The sequence below is a fragment of the Molothrus ater genome, chromosome 13, assembly GCF_012460135.2.
Source record: "Molothrus ater isolate BHLD 08-10-18 breed brown headed cowbird chromosome 13, BPBGC_Mater_1.1, whole genome shotgun sequence".
In the NCBI taxonomy this organism is placed as follows: Eukaryota; Metazoa; Chordata; class Aves; order Passeriformes; family Icteridae; genus Molothrus; species Molothrus ater.
The window spans coordinates 4,870,284-4,893,756 of NC_050490.2; the positions used below are offsets into that span (position 1 = coordinate 4,870,284).

Consider the following 23,473-nt stretch of genomic DNA (forward strand, 5'->3'; position numbering starts at 1 on the left):
TTACTGAGTGTCCTTTAGCTTTTGTGCACTTCTCTCCCAGATGAGGCCTTTTCCTGAGCCTTGCTTGGTTTCTCAGAAAACAAAACCTGGCGCAGGAAGCAGTATAAGGAAACAAGAGACGACTGGTCCTTCATACTTACACTAGAAATCTGTAATTTGTTTTTTCTTCACATTGTAAATTATTCCAATTCTAAACACGTGCTGGAAAAGCTGCTTTTCAAAATCTAAAACTGCTGCAGAGGATCATGTGCCAATGTTTAGACCACCAGCTGTGAAGCTGAATTTTCCATTTCTTCTGATGTTTGATAGAGCACCTTTTATATTGAAAAATGACTCTTCTCAGAGAGGGCCCCATAGCACACACATCTTTTATCAAAATGTATGGAGACTCTACTAGGAGCAATCCCATCTCAGGAACTGACAAATCTGACCTAGGCAAAACATCAGTCTAAAATATTTCCTTAAAACAAATTCTTCATGACTTGTGCAACAACCTTCACTGAGACAATCTTCACTGAGGAGATGGGAGAAGGCTTCTATTATCTTCATCTCCTGTAATTAAGACTGGGAACCAGCAACTTAAACATCATGATTCCAAATATTTGTATTTCAATGCTAAAACACTTAGTGTATGCTTAAATACTGTGCTGGATCAGGACTGGAGCACATTTGTGTGTACCCAGTTCAGCAGTGCCAGAGTACAAAAGAGCCAGACAAACCCCTCCACTTTCTGTCAGTCCAGACAGGACCACTGCTGTCCCTTGTCTGGGCCAAAACTCTAGTTCTCTACTTTCTAACACTGTGTTTGTGTTGTCTGTTTGCACTAGACTGACTAGTCAATGCTATGCTGGCCAACACTCACATATTTTTACTACCACCTTGCTTGGTGTTCAAAGCCCTGTGATAGAGCTTTTGCTGCCAGTTAGGGGCTTGGACGAGTCCCATTCACCCCTGCTGTGATCACTGCATGTCACAGGAACATCCAGTGGTGGCACTCAAATTCAAAATATCCCAGTAATTCCTATGCTGACTGTAGCACTTCAAACAATAACCTGCTAAATCTCTGCCTTTCAACAACACACTAACTGAGACTAATAAATGAGAGCTACTGACTGCACTTTATGGAATCTGGTGGTGCCTTGCAAGGGCCTAAAAGCTCACTCCCTTCCTGACCTCGGAAGTGCAGGGGTCAGTGTGTAATTGTTTTCATGCAGGATCAGCTCTGGCCTAGGTGTCATTACTGAGATGTGCATGACTTCCCTCCATTAGGCAGCACCAAGAGCTGCAGCTAAGTGGGTCACAGATGCTAACAGAGCTCAGTGCAGCTGCTTAAATTCGTTGTTCTCTTTCAGCTGAGCATGGAAAGCACTGACTCCTGTGCACCAAAAAAGCCACTTCACTAGCACTTGTCAAATGTCATATGATGAACACATTTAGGGGTTCCTCACTCTTAGTACCTCTGAGTCTACCCTCAAGGGCCAAGACACCACAGGGAAAATTGCACTCTCAGTATTTTCAATGCATCAATCTCTGCAAGCAAGCCTTTCCTCAGCAGTTTCCCAACATGGTTTTTGAGAATTTGCAACCTCAGTTTCGAAGGGACACTTGCATTTTAGATAGCATTTCCAAACCACCAAACCTGAAAAATCAAAAAGCACAGGGTTCCAGGTGCCACTGCATAAATTAACTCAAATATCAGAAGTGTAAAAGGGAAGGTTTTCTTGCCCCAGAAAACACAAAGAAATGAAGATTTCCTGGTATCACAGCATCCAATTTCTAGTACAGTGTTATGTGATCTCAGCAACAATTCTCCAGTCATGCAATTAATCTGAAGTTCACAGAAATCAGGAATTGTTTTTCCTCTCTTTTTTTTTTTTTTTGGTTCTATGTCTGACTTAGAAAGCTTGAAACCCAGAAGACAATTACCTTACATACAAAATCTCTTATTTCCTCATGCCATGTTTCTGCTAATGTCAGTAACACATCACTAAACATAGGCGGACCAAAGCAGTCAAACAATCACCTCATTACATGTCTGAAATTTTTTTTCATTCTATGAAACACCCATCACTGATACAATGTCAAATGTGAATGAAGTACTTATGATGGGAACTCACAAAAGTGTCTAGCATTTTTATATGAGGTATTTATGGAACCTATTCAGTAGAGATTTGAACATGTGTTCAGGACCCAGTAAAATCCATCAGACATGAACACATGGTCTTGCTGTGCAGGAGCAGAATGTTGAATCACCACTGTAAAATGGGCTCTCACAGCCAGCAACAACACAGTGATTTAACCAACTTGTATGGTTTGAGTCAAGCATCTCATCCAGAGGTAGCTGAACATAATCATAATGCTTTATGATGTGCCATACTTAGTCCTTCTCCCTCTGACTCCCATGGAGCCAGAGCTTGCAGAGCACTGGCATTTATCCTGCAGCACAACTCCTCTGTGTAAGGTTAATACCATCAATTTGATTCACAGGGGTTGGTGAGCCAGACAGGCAAACTGAAGAAGAAAAAGCCTCTCTCACAAGGAGACAAGGACACGAAAGAGGTTGCCCAGCAAAGTCATCAAAGCAAACAGCATGAATGAGACAGTGTTGATGAAGACAGAAGTGGCATTGAAGGCTGCAATAACAAAGCAGGGCAGTGACATGAAGATAAGTGGCAAAGTAATTGTCTGGTTGAGCCAAGTGTATCCATACAGTCCATCTGCCAGCAAGCCATGCAAATGGACACCAAGCACTGAAGATCTAAGTACCTCTTTATGTAAATATATTCCAAATGGTGACACAAAAATACGTAAGAACAAATAATTAGTAAACACAACTGAAAGTTTTTGAGAGTATTGGAGGTAATTATTATGAACAGTCTTAGCATCTACTGCCAACAAATGAAGGATTTTCTTCCTGGTTTTTCTTACTAATTATTCTAAAAAGCCAGAGTTGTGTCCTCAACATTTGATCCTGTAAAAGTTTATCATATAAAAAAGACTCTTGATGTAACAAAGGAGCCACATTGCCAGGCCAGTTTCTGGATCCCCATTCCAGAAAAAAAATTGTCTAAAAGCCAATTTTAGCAGCTAAGTGGATTATCAATTTCGAAAGAGAGTCTCTAAGAAGAATAAAGTTAATAGCATTTTACAGTGAAGCAAATAACACATCCAGAGACTGGATCCATGGTGCCTTCATTTCATCCTTAGTGAATTGTAAACAGCTTGGTCAGGCAGAGAATGTTACACAGCAGATGAAGGAAAACCCTTCCCTCCTCTCTGTCTCCCAGTTCATCAGCCTATTCAAGCCATTATCTGTATGGATCAGAAAAAGAAAAAAAAAAAAGGTGCTTTCTCTTGTCTTTACTACCACTCATCATAAGCTCAAGTGACCCAGATGCAAGGCAGAGCCAGCATTCTGGGTGGAGAAGTGCAGAGCATCCTCCATGCCTTCCTCCTGCTGCTTTGTGAGAGCAGCATCACACTTGACACAGGCAGTGACTGCAGACATTCACTGGCACTTGGGGCCTGAGTAGAAGAGCCTTCTATCACACATTATGTATGGATACCAAAGTAAAAAGGACACAGCCAGACTTAGAAGAGAGCCTTAGATTATGTGGTCAATACTTAGCTCACAACTAAACAGCCAATTATTAATTGACAGCCAAAAGTGTCTTCCTAGAGCTCAAGTGGTTCAGTTTTGGTGCATAAGGTCATCAGTCATCCCTAGCTGTCATATATATCTGAAACTACAATAGCAAGGGACATGCATTAATTTTGGTAAAACATGTGAAATTCATCATCCTGGAGAAAAAAGTTTTACTGCTAGACTTGATGTATGGGTTGAAACTTTGTGCCTTCTGTAAGTCAGTCCCAACTACATGCACAATGTTTTAAAGGGCCTTATTTCAATCCTGACAAATGAGCACCAGATGTTTCTTTTATCGCAGTTGCATTCTATATGCAACTATATATTCTATATATCTCTGAGAAATTCTCTCTGATCCACCTCTTGCTCCTTAAAAAAAGAAAACTGTGTGAGAGAATAAAATAAAGAATAAAATATTATAATTCTGATAAAGTAAATAAATGAATGAAGAACTGAAGTCTTCTCACCGGGAGAAAGAGAAGAGAGCTAGAAAAAACCATCTGGGTTCAGTTATCATCAAGCACAGACCAATTTTTCATTAGAAAATCTCTCATGAAGAACAATTACTTCTGCTCTTTTTTTTTTTTTTTTGCTTATTTCATTATTCTTTTCAAAACAACTGTACTCTGAAAGGTTCTCTTTGGCCTATACATACCATAAGCAGGAGGTTAAAAGGCCTGTAATTACATCTGACCATTCTGGCTTCTCTGCAGATGACAGTGGGGATGAGGTTCCTTCTGTGGGGAAGAGGGTCTAGTTTTTAGGATTTATTTGTTTAATTAACTGTTTTATTTTCTTCTTTTCTTCCTAAAAGCAGTTGCTCATTCACTCTACTCTCACTGTCCACCTTATCCACTCCAAAGGAACCTGATCCCTTCTGAAGGAAAGTGCTCTCCAGGCTAAGCTTTCCCCTGACCAGAAGGCGACCAGGACACCTTGGGCTGGAACTGCATAGCGCCAGCCAGAGAAAGATTCGTTCCTGCAAGTGCTAAGTACTGTTTTCATTCCTGTTAGGCTGAGTCTCCTTTTCATTTGTGTCCGTCCCAAGTACTTTTCCTTGCTTGTTGAATAAATACATTGAAATCCTTCCTTTCTCATTAGCAAAACAATGTAATATTGAAATGCAAACTCAAAGCAATGTCAGTGTGTAGATACACACTGAGCTAGAGCACATACCAAGAGGCTGAGAAACGGGTTCCATTCCTCGATCTACCACTGACTAAATTCGTCACCTTGCTTCAGATTTCACCCATCTGTGAAACGGGATAACGATCCTTCCTTAACTCATAGGGCAAGAATGTCATTAATATTTGGTCTTGGTTTCAGATTCTTGAAGAAGAGCTTTTCCATTATATCATTTCCCTGTTTTGGCCAGCCCTTGGACTACAGTTGTGACTGTAGTTCCAACTCTATATCCTATAGGTATGATGGCTGGATTCGGTGCCACCACTTGCAACATGCAGTGCCCTTACAATGAATGTTTTTCAAAATAAGACAAGAGCTTTTTTAAAGCAAAGCTTTTGTTTGAAACTCTTCAAACTTCAGGAAAGTTTATACTTGACTCCAGATCCCAATTCAGCTGCTTGGGACCATCAAAGAGAAACCTATCAGTGAAAAAGCATATGGAGTTGCAAGAAAAGGAAAGAAAGGGGATAGCAGCTGACAAAAAGATATAACAAAGAAATAAGTGAGCAGAGGAAAACCAACAAAAGCTGTAAGTTCATCAAATTTGCATGTAAAGAACTGGACTTGTTTCAAAAGTGGAACTGAAGACTGTATTAAGACTCAATTTTCTGTGGCTCTTGTCTTTTGCCTCAACCAATGCTAATGCACTACAATACTGACACATGCTATACAAAAAGCTGTAGATACTTTGAGTGACTTGGGAGCAGTCAGAGATCTGAAATGAATGAGCAAACAGTGCAAATGCCATTCCAATTCACTCCCAGGAACACAGTCCCTTGATGGTTTCCTCGGGACACAGCAACAGAAGCAGAGGATTCTTTGCTCCTGCCACAACAGTTCAGAGTCCCCAGAACACCAGAAGGATGTGAAATGTTTGACTGTGAATGCCAACCTCCTGGAAAGAGGATGGAGATGCTCTTGCTGCTGCTGCCCCACAACAGGGAGATGGTATGCATATATATATATATATACACACATATAAAAATATATATAAATCATTAAAAAAAATATAAATCTGCACACAGGCTCCACACTCTGTCACAAGTCGCCCTTTGTTCCTGCAGCACCTGTGGGTGACCAATCCTACACTGAACCCTAAGATGGAAAAACAAACCCAAAACTGGGTTTGGATGGATCAGTCCTGAAAGAAGCCTGGGATTGAATCCAGCTCTCTGCGGGCACAGCTGTAATACACAGTCGCTTTTCTAAACTGAGATGGCCTGACAGTAGTAACCACAAAAATGCATATGCCTGTATTACTCACTTTGGCAAACACCACCACATAACTTAAATACCAGTCTCATCTTCCTCAAACCCACTAGGAAATGAATTATTTAGTGTGGAGCAGGGAGAGAAGCTGACATGTCTGGTACTTGAATGCTGCAGTGCTCATGTACCTGCAGAGCTGGAGCTCCCAGTTAATGATCTAGCCTTCCTGTTCTATGGAAGTTCATGTGTCTTCAGGACCTTAATGAATCAAAGCTTACTTGGCATCCATCTTGTGTGTGAGGCTGGTGTTGAACTGTGAACCCTGATGTGAACTGGGGTTGTAATACCAGGCCACAATGGCACTCAGCCTGTGTTCTTAAATTGTCCTGCTCCCAGTGTGTTCTCTGCAACTGAACTTTGGGCTAGGAAGTGCCTTTTGCAATGTTCATGTGGCATCCAAAGTCATGACCTAATTCACTTCTATGTGTAAGCACAATATGAGGGTGATCACAATGATCATTTTAATATGTCAGGTTTCTTCCCTGTAACACTGTTTTAAAAGCTGTTATTCGAACCCAGAGGCACTCCCAAGACATTGTTGTGATTAGGGCTGAAATACCCATACTGACACAGTGCTCCACAACAAGGACAGACATATAGAACCCTGCTCTCAGTTACTATTCCACAGAGGCAATTTATCTGTAAATCAAACATGTGCCACACTTTGCTTCAGATTATCCTCTTGATGCAGCATCTAATCAGCTTTCACTCTATCAGATACAGATTTGTGTCATAAGTGATGCAGGAAATAACCCACAATCTCACTCTGACCTCTCACAGGAGAACAGGAACAATCTTTTCCCATGAAGGCCTAAGGTGTTCACTGTACAGAGTAAATACCAGTGCACAGAGAGAACTTTGAAACCTCTGGAGGGATTAGAAACACTTTGTCTGTCAAAGATTATGTTACAGTCCTGCAGTACTCTATACAGAACTGCAAGACCAAGCTTGATTATTTGAACATAAGGTGAAAACAGTACATTTTAAGTGCAGATTTAAATGAAAGAATTCGTAGAAGAACCCTGGCAAGAAATAGAATAACTTCTTTTACTTTTGGAGAATGTTTACCATTGCGTCACTACAAACGAGAAAATGAGGATTTCTGAAATTCAAGACATTACAGCTGTATGCCTTAAAATCTTCTCAAAGCTCAACCTAATCAGAGAACTAAGGATTCTGTAATTATATGTAAAAGTCTGTAATCATGTGTAAGAGTTTTACCCAGATTTTCATTCTTGACTGCAGAACTGTGTTAAGACACATTCAGAATTCCTGTTTTGGTTGTTACTCTGCTTACTCAGACAAGTTCTACTGATCTCAAAGAGCTTTGCGTACATATGAAAACTGATTAAGAGCTGTGAAAGACCACTGATCCTTTGTCTTTAGTTTTAAGCCTCAGGGAATCTGATTAATTCTCCTGAACTTAAATTCTGACATTTTTTGTACTTTTAACTCAAGCAGAGACAGCAACTTGAGAAACTTCAGCTTCCAAAAGAAAAGTCATACCTTTTTTTTTTTTTTATCTGACACAGATGATTGGCAGGGAAACTTCCTTTCTGGAGCACAAGGAGTGGCTGAGGGCCCTGTGGGGGCTCAGCCCGGAGGAGGCTCGGGGGGACCTTCTCGCTCTCTGTAACTCCCTGACAGAAGGGTGCAGCTAGGTGGGGATCAGGCTCTTCTCCCAGGAAACAAGTGAAATGACCAGAGAAACAGCCACAAGTTGTGTCAAAGGAGGTTCAGGCTGGACATCAGGAAGAATTTCTTCACAGAAAAGGTGGTCAGGCATTGGAATGAGCTGCCCAGGGAGGTGGTGGAATCACCATCCCTGAAGTGTTCGAGCAATGATCAGGTGTGGCACTTCATGCTCTGGCCTAGTTGACAAAGTGGTCAACTTAGGCTGGATTTGATCATCTTGCAGGTCCCTTCCAACCTTAATGACTCTGTGATTCTGTGATTCTGTGAAGTTAAAGCCTTCTGTGCCGTGGTAAGAGCCATGGGCAGTTCTGCAGCCCAAGGAGCGCGGGGTCGGGCAGTGCTGTGCTCAGCCTGGCCCTCGCCTCCTGCACACCTCAGACAAGCGGCAGCCAGCCCAGCCTTCCCTCAGGAGCTTCTATACGGCTGGGCCGGCGGACCTGACCGCACCCCACAGCTCACACCAGCACTGCCATGGCAGCACCGCAGGGCACCGCTGCCACCGCTACCACACACCCAACATCTGAGGGCTGCCCACAGCGATGGCGCCGGCCCCGCGCCCGCCTGTCCTGTGGGTCTGTGTGAGGGGATGAGTGAGAGGCGGCGATGAAGATGTAAACTGTGGGACGCCACTGCGGGACGCGGGGCCGGGGGCTCGGTGCCGCTGTCCCTGAGGGCGCCGCTGACGGGCAGGACGCGGGGCCGGGGGCTCGGTGCCGCTGTCCCCGAGGGCGCTGACGGGCAGGACGCGGGGCAGGGGGCTCGGTGCCGCTGTCCCTGAGGGCGCTGACGGGCAGGACGCGGGGCCGGGGGCTCGGTGCCGCTGTCCCTGAGGGCGCTGACGGGCAGGACGCGGGGCCGGGGGCTCGGTGCCGCTGCCCCCGAGGGCGCTGACGGGCAGGACGCGGGGCCGGGGGCTCGGTGCCGCTGTCCCCGAGGGCGCTGACGGGCAGGACGCGGGGCAGGGGGCTCGGTGCCGCTGTCCCCGAGGGCGCTGACGGGCAGGACGCGGGGCAGGGCTCGGTGCCGCTGTCCTTGAGGGCGCTGAGGGGCAGGACGCGGGGCCGGGGGCTCGGTGCCGCTGCCCCCGAGGGCGCTGACGGGCAGGACGCGGGGCCGGGGGCTCGGTGCCGCTGTCCCCGAGGGCGCTGACGGGCAGGACGCGGGGCCGTTTCCGCCGGCGGGATGTGTCCGGCTGTGCCTCCCGGCCACAGGGCGGCGGCAGAGGCGCGGGGCCGGAGGGCGCGGGGAGCGGCGCTCTCGGTGGTTCCGAGGTCATCACGGCGCGACGGCGGCGGGAGCTGTGTCCGGCTGCTCTCGGCGCGCTCCCCTCGGGATTGTTTTCAGAAAGACATGACCACACAGGTAATTAAAAACACAGCGTTAGCTTAGCTAATTGCTGGCTTCAGGTGTGCGTATGTGTATGTATATATATGTGTATAGGCTGCTCATGTGTAATAATAATTATTTTTTCTTTCTAGTACGGTATTCTCTTCAAGCAAGAGCAAGGTGAGCAAACGCTAACGGGTATTGAGCAATGTTGGTGTTCTGGGATGGTGTAAAGTTGACAATGGCAGGTATCCGTGTGAGGAGACCTGGTTATGTTTATATTAGGCATAAATCTGAGTAACTCAGAGGTAGCTGTGCTGCTTTTTCAACATTGACGCTGCTCACACAACGCACTGCATATTTTGGAACAAACAAGACGGTGACAAGGCTCTCAGAGCGCTCAGTCGACCTGAGGAGCAGGGCAGGGTCTATTGCCAACATTGCAGCTAGCCAGTTCAGCATTACCAAAACCAGTTGTGATCTTCTATCAAGAGAAAATACTTATTTTTTAATTAATGTGTTTATATTCTTTTTTAGCTCACGATGATGCCATTTGGTCGGTTGCTTGGGGCAAAAATAAAAATGATGGTTCTGAAACAGTGATTTCTGGCTCTTTGGATGATCTGGTAAAGGTCTGGAAGTGGTAAGTGCCCCATATTAATCTGTGTTAGGCCTTAGAAATGGTCTGTGTGGAGCAGTCTTGAATTTCCACAATCTGCAGGGATGTTAGAAAAATGGCTCCTTCTTTGAGCAAGTGTATCTCCATTGGTGTGTGCTTTCTCTTGAGTGGTGGCATTCTGGTGTGCTTTCATTAAAAAAAAAGAGAATCCTTTTGAAAATGCTTTTCAGAGAATACTTAATGTACTTCTAAACCAAAGAATGAGAAATGCATCTTTTGATGAGACAGTGCATTTGGAGATGTGTATTGTGAAAGAAATAATGGGAATAGCGAGAAAGAGGAAATTACATCTTCCTTTTTTATTGAAAAAAAGATCCTGATAATCCTTATGGAAGTGTGCTTTTGCAAAGAAGTTATTGTCTCCTAGGCAAAGCAGTGTGAAGGATGTGCTTCACTTCAGTGGTAGGTTTAGCTTGGGTGGGGTGGCTGTGAAGATGTCAGTCATGGTACTTTGTGCTGAGCTCACAGGTCAGCTCTGAGCACCCACAGACTGGTGTGTGATGGACATTTTTTGGTGGGATGTCTTCCAAATTTAGGATGAAGTACCTGCTTGACAGGAATATGGTAAATTATTGATTTGTCAGTTCTTTAAGTACAGAGAGTTGTGTGTAGCCCTTCACATTTCATGGGAGAACTCGGGTTGCCATGTGTTGAACAAAGGGAGGAATGTGGATTGTTTGTTTTGTGTGAGGCTGGGGATGTTCAGCCCCCCTCAGCTGTTCCCAACGAGCCTTTCCTTTCCCTTGCATGGAAGGAACGATGAAAAGCTGGATCTGCAGTGGACTCTGGAGGGGCACCAGCTGGGGGTGGTGTCTGTGGACATCAGCCACACGGGTGCCATTGCAGCCTCCAGCTCCCTGGACGCCCACATTCGCCTCTGGGACTTAGAGACTGGCAAGCAGATCAAGTCCATAGATGCTGGTCCTGGTAAGACACCAGTGCTGAGCTGGCTCTGCAGGGGACCAGTGTGACTCTTCCTGGCAAATACTGGGGCATTGGGGTGCCTGAGGGCATTAAGGTCTTTGGGGGGTTTAATCTTTCCTGTATTTGCAGAAGTCTTTAAGGTTTTATGAACTCGACACAAAGCAGCATCAGACAATTTTCCATTTATTTTTACACACTACTTGTGCTTTCTCAGGTACACATAGTAGGCTTTTTGCTGTATGCATAAAGCAGAAGCTTCTCTTACACATGCATTGGTAAAGGGTTAGGGTTACATTTGGAAGAAATAATTCAAGTGCTTATTCAAATGTATGTACAAAGGAGCTCTGAATGTTCTTCCTAACACTGCAGTGAATTTGAGCCGTGCATCTGATCCTTTTTTATCCAGCATGTCCAATCCTGAGCAAGCAAGTCAAAACAGCTATCAATGGTAACAATGCTGATGTTCTCCAAGCTGGAATTCAGGGCCCAAGGTCTTATTCCAAGTATTTCATGAGTCCACTGGGACTCACAAATTTAAGAATAATCTTGCAGTGTTTTAGGCAATTAATATTTAACTTTTAGGAGAAAAACCTGTAAGTTACATTGTGCCAGATAAATACATTGCCCTGCTCTGAAAAATGATGGGTTTTTACATTCAATTGCAGGAATGTTATCTGTGTTACATTTTGTATATCTGCATTTCTCCTGTACTTTCATCTTCTGTGCTTTGCTACATACTTGTGTTGCTTTTTTCAGTAGTTTCAATCTTTTGGTTCTGGGAAAAAAGTAAGAATTTCCACTTAACTGATGCAGTCTTAAAGTCTAAATTTATTGTTATGTGAGGGTCTCATAAGCTTAGGGTCTTACTAGAAATGTAATCTTTTACTAAATGTAAATAAATAGCTCAAGATATGCTCCATTAGTTACATAGAAGGGGTAACTTGATGAGCTTGTACATTCTTAGGGGGTTACACATCTAGACAGATGCATACAGGACTGACACTGTTGAATAAGAACCAAGAACAGGATCCAGCTAACTGGTTTTTATTTTTTAATACAGTTGATGCTTGGTCCCTGGCTTTTTCACCTGATTCCCAGTACCTTGCAACAGGAAGTCACGTGGGGAAAGTAAATATTTTCGGTGTTGAAACTGGAAAGAAAGAATATTCTCTAGACACCAGAGGAAAGTTCATCCTTAGCATTGCATATGTAAGAAGCACAATTGATAATTGCTTATGAGAGATTGCTATTGCTGTAATATGTTGTAAATAGGTATTTTTGTTTCCATCCATCAGTTTATCTCTGCAATAATACTAGGTGACAGCCATAGTTCCAAATACAAATTGTGTGACATTTCCCCCTGCACATCTGGAAAATATATTTGGATCTTGTTTATAGCCTTCAGGATTTTTGGAGCCCAGGTATCCCGCATAGATGACTATTTGTGAAAAGTTGCCAAGGGAATGTCAGGGCTTACACAGCATAAATACACACAGATGTTGAATCACACTTTTTGTGTTTTATTACAGAGTCCAGATGGAAAGTACTTGGCCAGTGGAGCAATAGATGGAATTATCAATATTTTTGATATTGCAACTGGAAAACTTCTGCATACGCTAGAAGGTATGGTTTGGTTATTTGCAGTACCTAATTCTGACCTCATTTCTGACAAAATTAAAGGATATAATGCAAGACAGAATAAGCTACAACAACCATGGCAAAAGTGAGTTGACATATTTGTCCATTAGACAGTATTTAGTTACTTAGTGTGCTCTAACCTAAACCACTTAAAATATTAGAGGCAAACTGTAAACTCAGGCTTGCATCATAAATGCCTTTTTTAAAAGATACAGTCAGTAATGCTTAACTGAATTCTTAAATTGGAGCTCCTTGTATTGCAGAAAAGTACAAGGGAATGAAGCCAAGCCAAATGTGTGCTGCCCTGCACATGATTTTTCTTTGTGTTATTTGTTCTAAAACAATTTTTTGCTGGTCTAAAAAGTAACTGAACATTTTATGTTGTAGAACACATGCTTTTTTTTTTTCTAACAGATAAATGGGCTTTTAATGTTCATGCAGTTTCTGCCCAGTTGTAACCAAACCCCAACCACTTAAATGTGCAATCATTCTATAAAATATGACATGATTTCTAATAGAGATGCACAGCTGAAAGAAACTAGATAGTCTTTGTGTTGCAGACATGCCTTAACATTCACAGTTGAGAATTGCTGTCTGTTTCCATTTTCCATTGTGCGAAGAAGCCTCTAGGGAGAAAGAGGCTTCAGAGGCTGCTGTGTCTGAGCAGGCAGAGCTGTTGTAGCTTGCTGGGCGCTGTGTCAGTGGGGAGTGCCAGTCCTGCTCTGTGTCCCTGTCCCTGCAGGCCATGCCATGCCCATCCGCTCGCTGACCTTCTCCCCTGACTCCCAGCTACTCGTCACTGCCTCCGACGACGGCTACATCAAAATCTACGACGTGTGAGTGGGGACCTCAACAGCAACTGCTTAGAGAGGCTGATACTGTGAAACATAGAGCAAACCCTCCGCTCTCCAGAATTCCTTTCAGCCTTTGGTGACTTTTTATGTAATAAATAATCTTAAATCATAAAATACTACATCCTTAGATAGTTTTTGAAAGTGTAGAGGTAGAAGAAAGCTGTAAATTGAAAACAAATTACTTTCTTCATATTTGCCTGTAGGCAGTAAGCTAATTCTTCTGTGTATCTGTCCTGTGAGCTTGTGTTCACCTCTCCTAAACATCTGTTCTGTACACAGGAAATTATATTTATAACCTATTTCTCTTGCATCTTGCAATACCTTGGAAGACCCTGGGGAGGAAATGGCCCTGCTTCAGTGGTCTTCACCCGCTAAACCTGCATTGCTTTGGCTTTGGTGAAACTCTTTGTCCTTCAGTCCATCTTCTTAGTGACTTCTTTTTATGTTAACTATTTGAAATGGATAAACAGAATCTGCTGTAACACCAGTTCAGCTTGGATGAACAAATGTCCAGAAGTCACCTTCCACTGAACCATTCTTGATTGCACTAGCTAGAGTATATTCCTGCTGCTTTTTCCCTGGAATTCACAAAGCAAATGCTAACTTGTTCTTTCCACAGGCAACATGCAAACTTGGCTGGCACATTAAGTGGTCACGGATCCTGGGTTTTAAATGTAGCATTTTGTCCTGATGATACCCATTTTGTTTCCAGGTATTGAGGATTTTTAATTGTTTTTGATTACTGAAAAAAAATGTGTACAAATTGCAGTGGGATCTGTAATGAAATAACATAAAATTTAAGGGCTCGAGCCAATCTGTGATATGATACCAGCTGTAGAGAGAGCATTTTACTAAGTCTTCCCATTGCAGTGTAGTTCCTGATAAGTGAAAAACACCTAACCTAAGGCAGTTTGATTCTAAATAGCTGAAAAATTGCTCTTGAATCAAGAATTACAACTTAAAGTAGTAGTACATTAATCTGCTTGAATTTTAGTATTAATTCTTAAAAAAGCTGAGGCAGCTAGGGGACCAAGTATATGTAACAGGAATTTCCTTATCCAAAGAACTTGCCTCAAAGAATTTTTTGGCCAAAATGGGAGTTTTCATTTTCACATTGCAGATGTTGGAACAGTAAATTTATTTTAAAGGTAGTGGAACCTCGCAGAAGATGCAGTCCTTTGCTACTTCATCCCTGTATTTGATGGGTGAGAGGGTTTCTTATGTCTACCATCTGGGACCCTTTAATGTTTGCATTAAACTTTAGTTAATATATTAATTAAAACATTAATCAGTGTTATTTTTCTTTCAGTTCATCTGATAAAAGTGTGAAGGTCTGGGATGCTGGAACAAGGACCTGTGTCCACACTTTCTTTGACCACCAAGATCAGGTATGGCTGCTATTCCCTGAGTCACCACGTTCCCAGGAGAGCTTGTGTAGTTGAGCACATTTGTGCTTCACCTTGGTGCTGCAGCTCCAGCCTTGCAGTAATGCAGCTTTAGCCTGCTATAATGAAATTGGAAATTTTAGAAGTTGTGGTTATTTAGCACTTAATATTGAACTAGTACTCCCAGGTGTATATGCTGATCTCTTCCAAGTCATTAACATTTTTTAGGCCCAAAAAAGGCAATCCTGAGTGGCCTAAGCCTCAGCAGACTCTGTTACCTTTGTCTCTGGTTTTACTTATTTCTGTGACTAACACAGCATGTGTAAGGGTGGAAATACTTATTTAAAAGGACAGAATTACTTAAACAGATGCTTGAAAGCAGCCTGAAAACTTGGGAGTTTTTCATCCTTCAGTGTCTGTAATACTGTGGGTTTTAAATGTATTGTTCAGTGATAGCTACCTGTGAGGGAAGGAGTTAGGTTTCTACCCATTTACTCTTTGTCCAAATGTTAGGTGACAAATAGACTGATGTTTTATTTTAATGGACCACTGAACAAGAAACAAAGGATATTAATTCAGATTTTATTTGAATGTTTTCTTCTGTAGTACGTTCTTGCTGGTAACCTTCTTTTCAGTTACCTATATGTTGTGGGGGTTTTAATATTGAAGTACCAAGTGGGACTTGCTTTCCCCTGTGGTTTTAGCTATTGTGTATGATCTCAGTCTGTGGCAAACAGAGATCTGTTAGTTACTGGGAATGCTGGGTTTGGGTACTAATGCAAAATAGTGTACAAGATTACCCAAAACACACCCATTCTGCATTTCACATTAACGTGCTGGGTAGCCTTCATCCTTCCTGATGTCATTCTGATGGAGATGGGTGTCAGGTAAGAGCTTGTGTAACTGTCTTAGATCACAGTGACCTGAATTCTTCTAAGTTTTGTACTGGTAGATAAATGGTTCTCTGAAAGAGCTCAAGGATAAAGCCAGTCGTTCTTCAGTCTCTCTTCCTTTCCTGCACTGTACAGTACTGTTTTCAGAAAGGGCTGCAGGGTGGGCAGGAGTGAAAATGCTTGGGTTATTTATGCCAACTGGGGCAAGCACTTTAGAGCCCTGCCCGAGTATCTCTGGCCAGGGCGAGGCACAGTCAGTGGGAGTGGCTGTAGGAGCTCGGCAGGCTCCTAGAGGGCAGTGTCCTGCTCTGCTCCGGCGGCCGCAGCTGCTGCTGAAGCAGAAGCCACAACTACACCAGTTCTAATTAGGGGACTTTTCAATAATCTTTCCTCTACTCCTTGTAATAAATATTACTGCTGTAAAGATTCTTTTTCTTTGTCCTCTCTGGATAAATTTGCATGTCTTATTTACAGGTTTGGGGAGTGAAATACAACGGAAGTGGGTCCAAAATTGTGTCTGTTGGTGATGACCAAGAAATTCATATTTATGACTGTCCAGTTTAAATGTCTTGACTCAGATGCTTCAGTAAATCTCTTGTAGCAGTTTCAAGGGACTGCTACTGTCCTATGTAATTTTTTAGTATGATAAAAGCATTCATACTGATCTGCAAAACCAGATGTAATTTTGATTTTGCTCAGCACAAGAGAAAGTCTTACTTTTTTAAAATAAAAGCTACAGCTCTAAGTCCTTGTGTCTAATTCTTGGGAAAAAAGTATTTTTGGAAATAGGTAGTCATGGGTGAAGTAACTGCTCAGTTAATCACCCCTGCCTTTAAACATAAATAGACCAGAGCTGGAAACCGTGGCCTAAGTATTACAGCAGCTTATTTTAGCAGAAGGAAAATGACTGAGGCTGTGTTATAGACATGGGAAATGACAGCCCAGCTTGTCCTGCTGCTACTGAGTGCAAGAGGATCACTTAAGCTGAACACCTGTTTCAACAATTGTGTGGTACATGGACACAGATCACACATCATGGTTTCATTTCACTAAAGGGGACCACTTGTTTCTAACCCTGACTTATTACAAACAACTACCAGCAAATAGGTAAAATGGAAAAAAGGCTTTAATGGGATCCTGTACTGTGATACCATGTATGTTACAAAACAGCAGCAGTATACCCAGTGCAAGTGGTTTTGGTTTATTCATTTTAGTTAAGGCACAAGTATACAATGCCTAGGAAGTAAAAACCCTTTCTAGGGAAGGCTGAAATACAAAGCTTGAGCTTCTGAAAGGTCAAACTTTTATTTGCAAGTATTTGCTTGTATGTAACACATTAGAGGACAGCTTGTAACTTTAGGTCACACACAAGAGAAGCAGCTGAAGGAATGCTACTGTAAACCCACAAAACACAGAAGAGGGCTATGAGGCAGAGAGGAGGGCATGCACAAAATGCTTCTGAAATACAAAATGAGACAGGTATGAGTGGTGCAACTAACACAAAGAATCTAGACTAGATGACAGGAGCCTGAGCTTAGAAGAACTTGTTTAAATAAAGGGGCTTCCAGAATGGCTTAGAAAGTACAAGAGAAGCAGGAGAAAAGGTGAAGTACTATTTATTAGAAGTTATTCTGCTATGTTTTTATTCTATGAAATTAATTTTCCAGTATGAAAGTATTTACATAAGACACTCCACTTAGCCTCTACTGATATTGCCAAAGTCTTATAGAAATAGCACAGGTGAATAAATTGAGAACCTTCACAGCAAGGAAAATGCATACCAACTTGGTTCTCAGCTGTATGACATTTGCTTTATATAGAAAGACTACAAGAACACAATATAAATTAGTTACAAAAAGGTGATACTGACAGCGCAGCAACTCAATTTGCTGAACACAAAAACCACAAGCAGTGGCTATTACAGCCATGCAGTTTTCATTGTGAAAATTTACATCTTAGATGACATCCGCTCCACCTTGCTTTAAGATGCCTGACATTGTACTCCTGTTCTTGGACCCTCCTCATCTTCTTCATAGGCTTCTCCTGCACTGTTACGGTAGGTTTGCTCATTTGGATCAAAATCTTCAAGGTCTACCTGATCCATCTCATCTGTAACCATAACATCTTCTCGTGAAGGAAGCAGAGCCTCCAGCAGAGACAGTTTCTCCCTTGGAAGCCAGTAGTGCTCTGGAAACTGGACCTACAATTTTACATATTTTTTAAAATGAGCATTTATTCATGTGCAAACATGAGTATATTGGCTACAGAAAAGCATGCAGCTTACCAAAAATTGTATGATCAGGCTGCCTTTGTCCATTGGAGATTTGTAGACAGGCATCCCTTCGTTGTAGATACATTTTAGGTCACCGTGTTTTATCACTTCACCTATGGAGGCAAGAGCTGTAAGTGGGCTGCTGTGATGGGATAGGCATTTCACAGCCACTGTGTTCTCATGGCACCTCAGGGAGATTGTAATCAGTTCACAGCAAAGACCTAAACCCAAGCTGCACACAACTAAGGCCATTTAGACTATTTCCCCTGCTATAAGAGAAATCAGCTTTTCTTGGCACAGCCTTCAGGCTGAATAAACAGATAATTTAGTAGAATTAAGATTCTTTCCTCTTTCAGATCTTCCTGGATATCCACCAGCTGAGGCTGAAGTTTATTAAGAGGTATTTGACAGCTTTAGGTATAACTCTGCATGTTTTAGAAAGAATAACAACAACAACTAAATTAAGTGACTGCCTCATGAACCTGTTGCATCATCTGGTTAGAAAAAAAACCAACCCAAATAGAACAATCTCCCCCCAAAACTCCAGTCCAGGTATAATTAAACCAAGTAGTTTACATAGTATTAGTACTCTTAATGACCTACCTGGCCTAGTAGATATGACAAGAACTCTGTTGTCCAGAGTTTCAATTGTCTTTCTGAAACCACATAAAGCCTCTGAGAGTTGAATTCTCATTTTTGTGATTAAGTCATGCCCTCGTCTCTGAAAGACACTGTGGTCCTTTTGGTCAAGCACAATTATAACATCACCAGGTTCCAAATCAGGCTCCTGGTCACCTTCTCCATGAAATACTATCTTCTGACCATCTTTCATACCTGAAGAAAAGAAACCCATTTATTCTCTGCAGAACTATAGACTATTATTGACTATTATTTGGGAACCAATACAAATATACAGTTCTTACCTTTATCAACATGAACTTCTATGATCTTTTTCTCTCTTACAACCTTACAGCCATTGCAGTTGTCACATCTGTCTTTTGGATTTATTCTTTCACCTTGGCCTTTGCATTCTGGGCACACAGTTTGGATTTGCTGCACCATGCCAGGTCCAATCTGCTGAACTATAACTTGCATCCCTCTTCCTTTACACACAGGACATTTTTCTACTGCCCCTCTCTTTCCGCCATAACCTTTGACAAAAGAATTAAATTGCATCTCAGTCTCAAAAAAACTACAGTAGTCAGGCTGGAACTCACTGACTTCAAGAGCATGTTTAGGGTAACTTAAGAGTAGTTCAGTAATGGAATTTAGCTGCCATCACAAAACATACCTCACAAGCTGGAGGTTTCTACAAACAAAATGTTTATCCAGCTAATTGTATTAGCCTCTGCCCACCCCCCCCCAGTAACTCCTGGTTTCCAAGGAGCTGTCAGCATACCAAATTCAAGACATAAACATTCCATTAATACTTGGAAAAGAATCTGCTTATGAAATATTTAACAGAGTACTAAGATATAAGACCTTATTACAATTTACCTCAAAGAGGACCAGTCTAGGGAGTACTTAGTAACTGTAAAATTAGTAGCGTAACACAAGCTAGTCTTCCACCTGCAGCAATTAAGAAGTTTTACAGAATAAACATTTACATCCAAGTTCTGGGTGAAGATAATTTTAATTTAGGTCCCCCTAACTGCAACTCAGTGAGTTTTAGTTTGCAATTAGAACAATCACTTTGTAACACTGTCGAGAGACTTACTTTTGAATAAGCGTAAGTAAGAATTAAACACCCTGGCAGACTTCCAGGGATCAGGCAAAGAATAAAGACACAGAAAAGTAAGAAAGCCTTCAGACTTTCTTCTCAGCCTCAGACAAGCCACACAAACAACTTGAAGAGGGATTTGAAACCACTACTTGTGGTTTTTTACCTTCACACTTTGCACAAATAACATTCTTTTGCAGTGCCAGTTTCCTTGTAATGCCATTATAGAGGTCTTCAAGAGATACACCTAACTGGTGCACCACATTTTTGCCTTCAGAAAAAAAAAGGAAAATATTAATACTTGTTCAGCTCCTGTGAAGACAAATGTTCATGCACAGTCTTACTGAAGAAATGCAGAGTTCATTCCAAACTTTGAACACAATTCAGCCCCCTTAAAAGCATGTGCAATTCCATCAGCTTCGGCTAAGCTCCACCCATTTATTTCCGAACATAAAGGTTGAGCTGTAATTAAGCAAAGCATCATCAAAGCCACCCTATCCCTACTCCTAATTTTATAAGCTTAACTGAAACAGCAAGATGCAAGGACACTACCAGCTTCAGATCTGTCAATTTAGAAGTTGCTATTTATGCCTGCCTATGAATTTCCATGCCACTTCATAGCATAATTTCAGTGATTTTACAGCAAGTTACTACTTGCTCCTTTAACAGGCATTGGGCTTGGAAAAGACAAAAATCATATCATGCTTTTGGTAGCACACTGTACTCAGTTTCATGTAATTTCTCCCAGTATTTTAATGGGATTTAAAATTACTGAAGTTTAAGTTGATGGTGTCCTTTGAAGCAAATTGCCCAAAAACATGAGCAAGTGAGGCACAGATTTGGAAAAAAGGTAACTTAAACAGGTCTAAATCAACTGCTGACTTATTGATGTTTCCCCCTCCCCTACAGACTACCCATTCCCCCTTCAACAAAAAATAAATAGAACTTAGCAGAAAGATGGCTATGGCTAAGCCACGTTATCTACTTTATTAGACTCTTAATGCTAGAGTAACTAGAAAAATCATAGTTTACTTATTCTATTGTTGCAACAAGTAATATCCACACTATGTGCACTCAGCAGAACAGCAGTACCATAGCACAGGTGTTTTATGCTTAAGTGCATGGTTAGAGTTTCTAGAACTTGTTTAGAACTGTGTACCTCTTCTCTCTCTATTCATTCGGCCTCCACCACCAAAGAACATGTCAAAGATGTCCATGGGTGAAGAGAAGCTGCCGCCACTCAGGCCTCCTTCTTTAATAGCCTGCTCCCCACCCTGGTCATAGAGGTCCCTTTTCTTTGGGTCCGACAGAACTTCATATGCCTGGGATATAAGTTTAAACTAAAAAGAAAAAAGAAGCTCTGAACAACTATGACCAAAAGGAAAAGTAGCCCTCTCATATACAACTCCATCTACAGATCGAGCCACTACAACACCCTCTTGTAGCATTTGTTTCCAAAGGAAACTCCCTAGGTAACAGACTATAATAGTACACTTTTGTCCAGGAAAACCACCCCTTTCCTCCCTCTCCCCCCTCCTCCCATGTTTTAAGTGGGCTTAATTCAGTCACATCCACCTTACAAGTATACAACAACTACATTTTGCTGATTGTGGTAGTTGCAATAACCATTATAACCTCTAACAAATCCACTTAGAAAGGAATATGGTGCTGTCCCTGAAGTCCTGCAGGTGCCCAACTGCTCATGGCCACAGCAGTGCTAGTCAGCCTAGAGCTACACAGGGATCCTCCATGCCTGCTGAGCTGGTACATCCAGCTACAGCAGAGATTTATGAGACCAGACAAGGGTGTTGCTTACTCATCACAAACACAAGGACTTAGATACAAATCAAAACAATTAAGGAATTTTCTTAAATAGCTATGAAGAATTTCCTATTACTAAGATTACCAACTGAATTTTTAAAAAGAACTTGCTATTACTAGAATGACCACTTCAATTTTAAAATTTCATTTACTCATGGCCATGTAAAGTGGTGTAAGCAAAAAAAGCAGGCTCAAAATAAAAGCAGAAAAGGTTGACTAAAAAACTAACAGCAGAAAAGATTGCCTTTGACTATGCCACTGTTTAAGTTCTGTAAATTAGTATTCTAGAGACTAACATAAGGTAAATATGGACCTTCTATTCCTATATTAATGTATTAGTAAGCCAGCTTTTAGAGAAACAATTCCATCATTCACGTTTTCCTTAGTTCTCCAATTGTGGTGCTCGTTTATCATCCAAGTCAACACAGGCAGCTGAGCGGGTCTGTGCTGATAGCATGTAAACTAGCTCTCTTGTAAGCAGTCCACCCACGCACAGCCCAGTGATTTCCCGGGTATAGTTACCTTGGACATCTGCATTAGGATTTTTTTCTGAAGAAAACCCATCCAGCACAACAGTGCTGGCAGCCGGATCCACTACCAGCCTTTTAAACGTCTGACAGAACAGCGGCCACTGGCACACTAGAAAGCCTTCCAGCTTTGCCTGTTTTAACCAGCTCCTCTAAGGACGATCTTCCACCGTAACTACAGGGAAACTAGTATATGCCACATCCAAAAAAAAAGAAACGCTGCATCCCCTTTGCCACAGGCCTGCTACCAGACTCATAGATCTGAACAGAGACCTGGAAGAAGGGGAGCCTTCACATGCGGACACTGCGCTCCAGGAGAGGAAAAGCAGAATTTGAGCTGGGACTTAGTGCACACTGGCTGTAACAACGGCCTGTCTGTGGGGGACCCGCGGTGCTTCCGCGGCCGGCCCTGCGCCAGCCTCCGGTTCTCCCGGCAGGGCCGCCCATTGCGCGGCCTGGCGGCGCCAAGTGATGAGCCCGGCTCGGCCCCGGCCCGCCGGAGAGCCGGACGGGGCCCGCGGTGAGCCCGGCTCGGCCCCGGCCCGCCGGAGAGCCGGACGGGGCCCGCGGTGAGCCCGGCTCGGCCCCGGCCCGCCGGAGAGCCGGACGGGGCCCGCGGTGAGCCCGGCTCGGCCCCGGCCCGCCGGAGAGCCGGACGGGGCCCGCGGTGAGCCCGGCTCGGCCCCGGCCCGCCGGAGAGCCGGACGGGGCCCGCGGTGAGCCCGGCTCGGCCCCGGCCCGCCGGAGAGCCGGACGGGGCCCGCGGTGAGCCCGGCTCGGCCCCGGCCCGCCGGAGAGCCGGACGGGGCCTGCCCCACGCAAGGCCCGTAGGTATCGCCTGGAGCACGGCTGCCTCACGGTGGGTAGGTGGTGGCCCACAGGCCTCGGCCGAGCCCCGGCCCCGACCCCACGTACCCGCTCGCCCTCACTGGGGTTCTTGTCGGGGTGGTACTTCAGCGCCAGCTTGCGGTAGGCGCGCTTGATCTCCTCGGAGGAGGCATTGGGCTTCACCTGCAGGATGTCGTAGTACTCCGTCTCCTTCACCATGGTGGGTGCCTGTGGGAGGACGCGGCACGTTACCCTCGGGTTACCCTCAGCTTATCCCGCCCAGCGCCCTACCGAGGGCCCATAGGCCGCGCTCACCGCTGCGGTTACTCCGCTGCACAAAACGCCGCCACTACCACCGCCCGCTCCCCGATCCGGCAGCTCCGCCTCTTCCGCAGCCTTTATAGGAGCCCCGGCCGAATCTTCTGGAATGACGCCGCGCGTGACGTCACGGGGCTGGAACGGTCTAGAACGGCGGCGCGTGACGTCACCGGCGGGGCGCGCGGTGGGAGGAGCCTTGGGCCGGGCCCGGGTCTGGCGCTCCGTATTTAAATTGGGGTGCTCTGGCTGAGTGGCCCCGCTGAGTTCAGTCGCTCGGGCTGTACGGCTGAGGCTCCCCCGGAGCCGTGCCCGGTATTCCCTGAGTACAGCTCATACAAACTGTACTCGGGCAATGGGGTACCAGGAGTTAGCATCGCATGGAAGCTGTAAATTATTATCTATGCTAATGTGGTAATGCACGTCGATTCTTTCCTCTTCTTTATTGCTTTTAGATTTCTAGGTAATACTATTTTTCAATAAAAGTTCCAAAATA

At 43.6% G+C, this 23,473-nt stretch overlaps 2 protein-coding genes across 2 annotated transcripts; one reads left to right on the forward strand and one right to left on the reverse strand.

The window, feature by feature from the left end:
* Positions 1 to 9,052: 9,052 nt before the first annotated feature.
* On the forward strand, positions 9,053 to 16,239 carry SKIC8 (SKI8 subunit of superkiller complex). Its single transcript, XM_036389333.2, has 10 exons — positions 9,053 to 9,157; positions 9,274 to 9,301; positions 9,659 to 9,764; positions 10,555 to 10,727; positions 11,785 to 11,933; positions 12,254 to 12,347; positions 13,105 to 13,198; positions 13,836 to 13,928; positions 14,526 to 14,604; positions 15,969 to 16,239. The coding sequence occupies exons 1-10, from the start codon at positions 9,146 to 9,148 to the stop codon at positions 16,056 to 16,058; spliced, it is 918 nt and encodes a 305-aa protein (XP_036245226.1). The 5' UTR covers positions 9,053 to 9,145; the 3' UTR covers positions 16,059 to 16,239.
* A 363-nt stretch (positions 16,240 to 16,602) lies between these two features.
* Positions 16,603 to 23,104, reverse strand: DNAJA4 (DnaJ heat shock protein family (Hsp40) member A4). The gene is made up of 8 exons (XM_036389332.1): positions 22,978 to 23,104; positions 22,750 to 22,890; positions 20,646 to 20,826; positions 19,653 to 19,757; positions 18,690 to 18,917; positions 18,370 to 18,600; positions 17,779 to 17,879; positions 16,603 to 17,694 (listed from the first exon to the last, which is right to left on the reverse strand). Exons 2-8 carry the CDS (start codon positions 22,879 to 22,881, stop codon positions 17,476 to 17,478), a joined length of 1,197 nt encoding a protein of 398 aa, XP_036245225.1. The 5' UTR covers positions 22,882 to 22,890; positions 22,978 to 23,104; the 3' UTR covers positions 16,603 to 17,475.
* Positions 23,105 to 23,473: the final 369 nt, after the last annotated feature.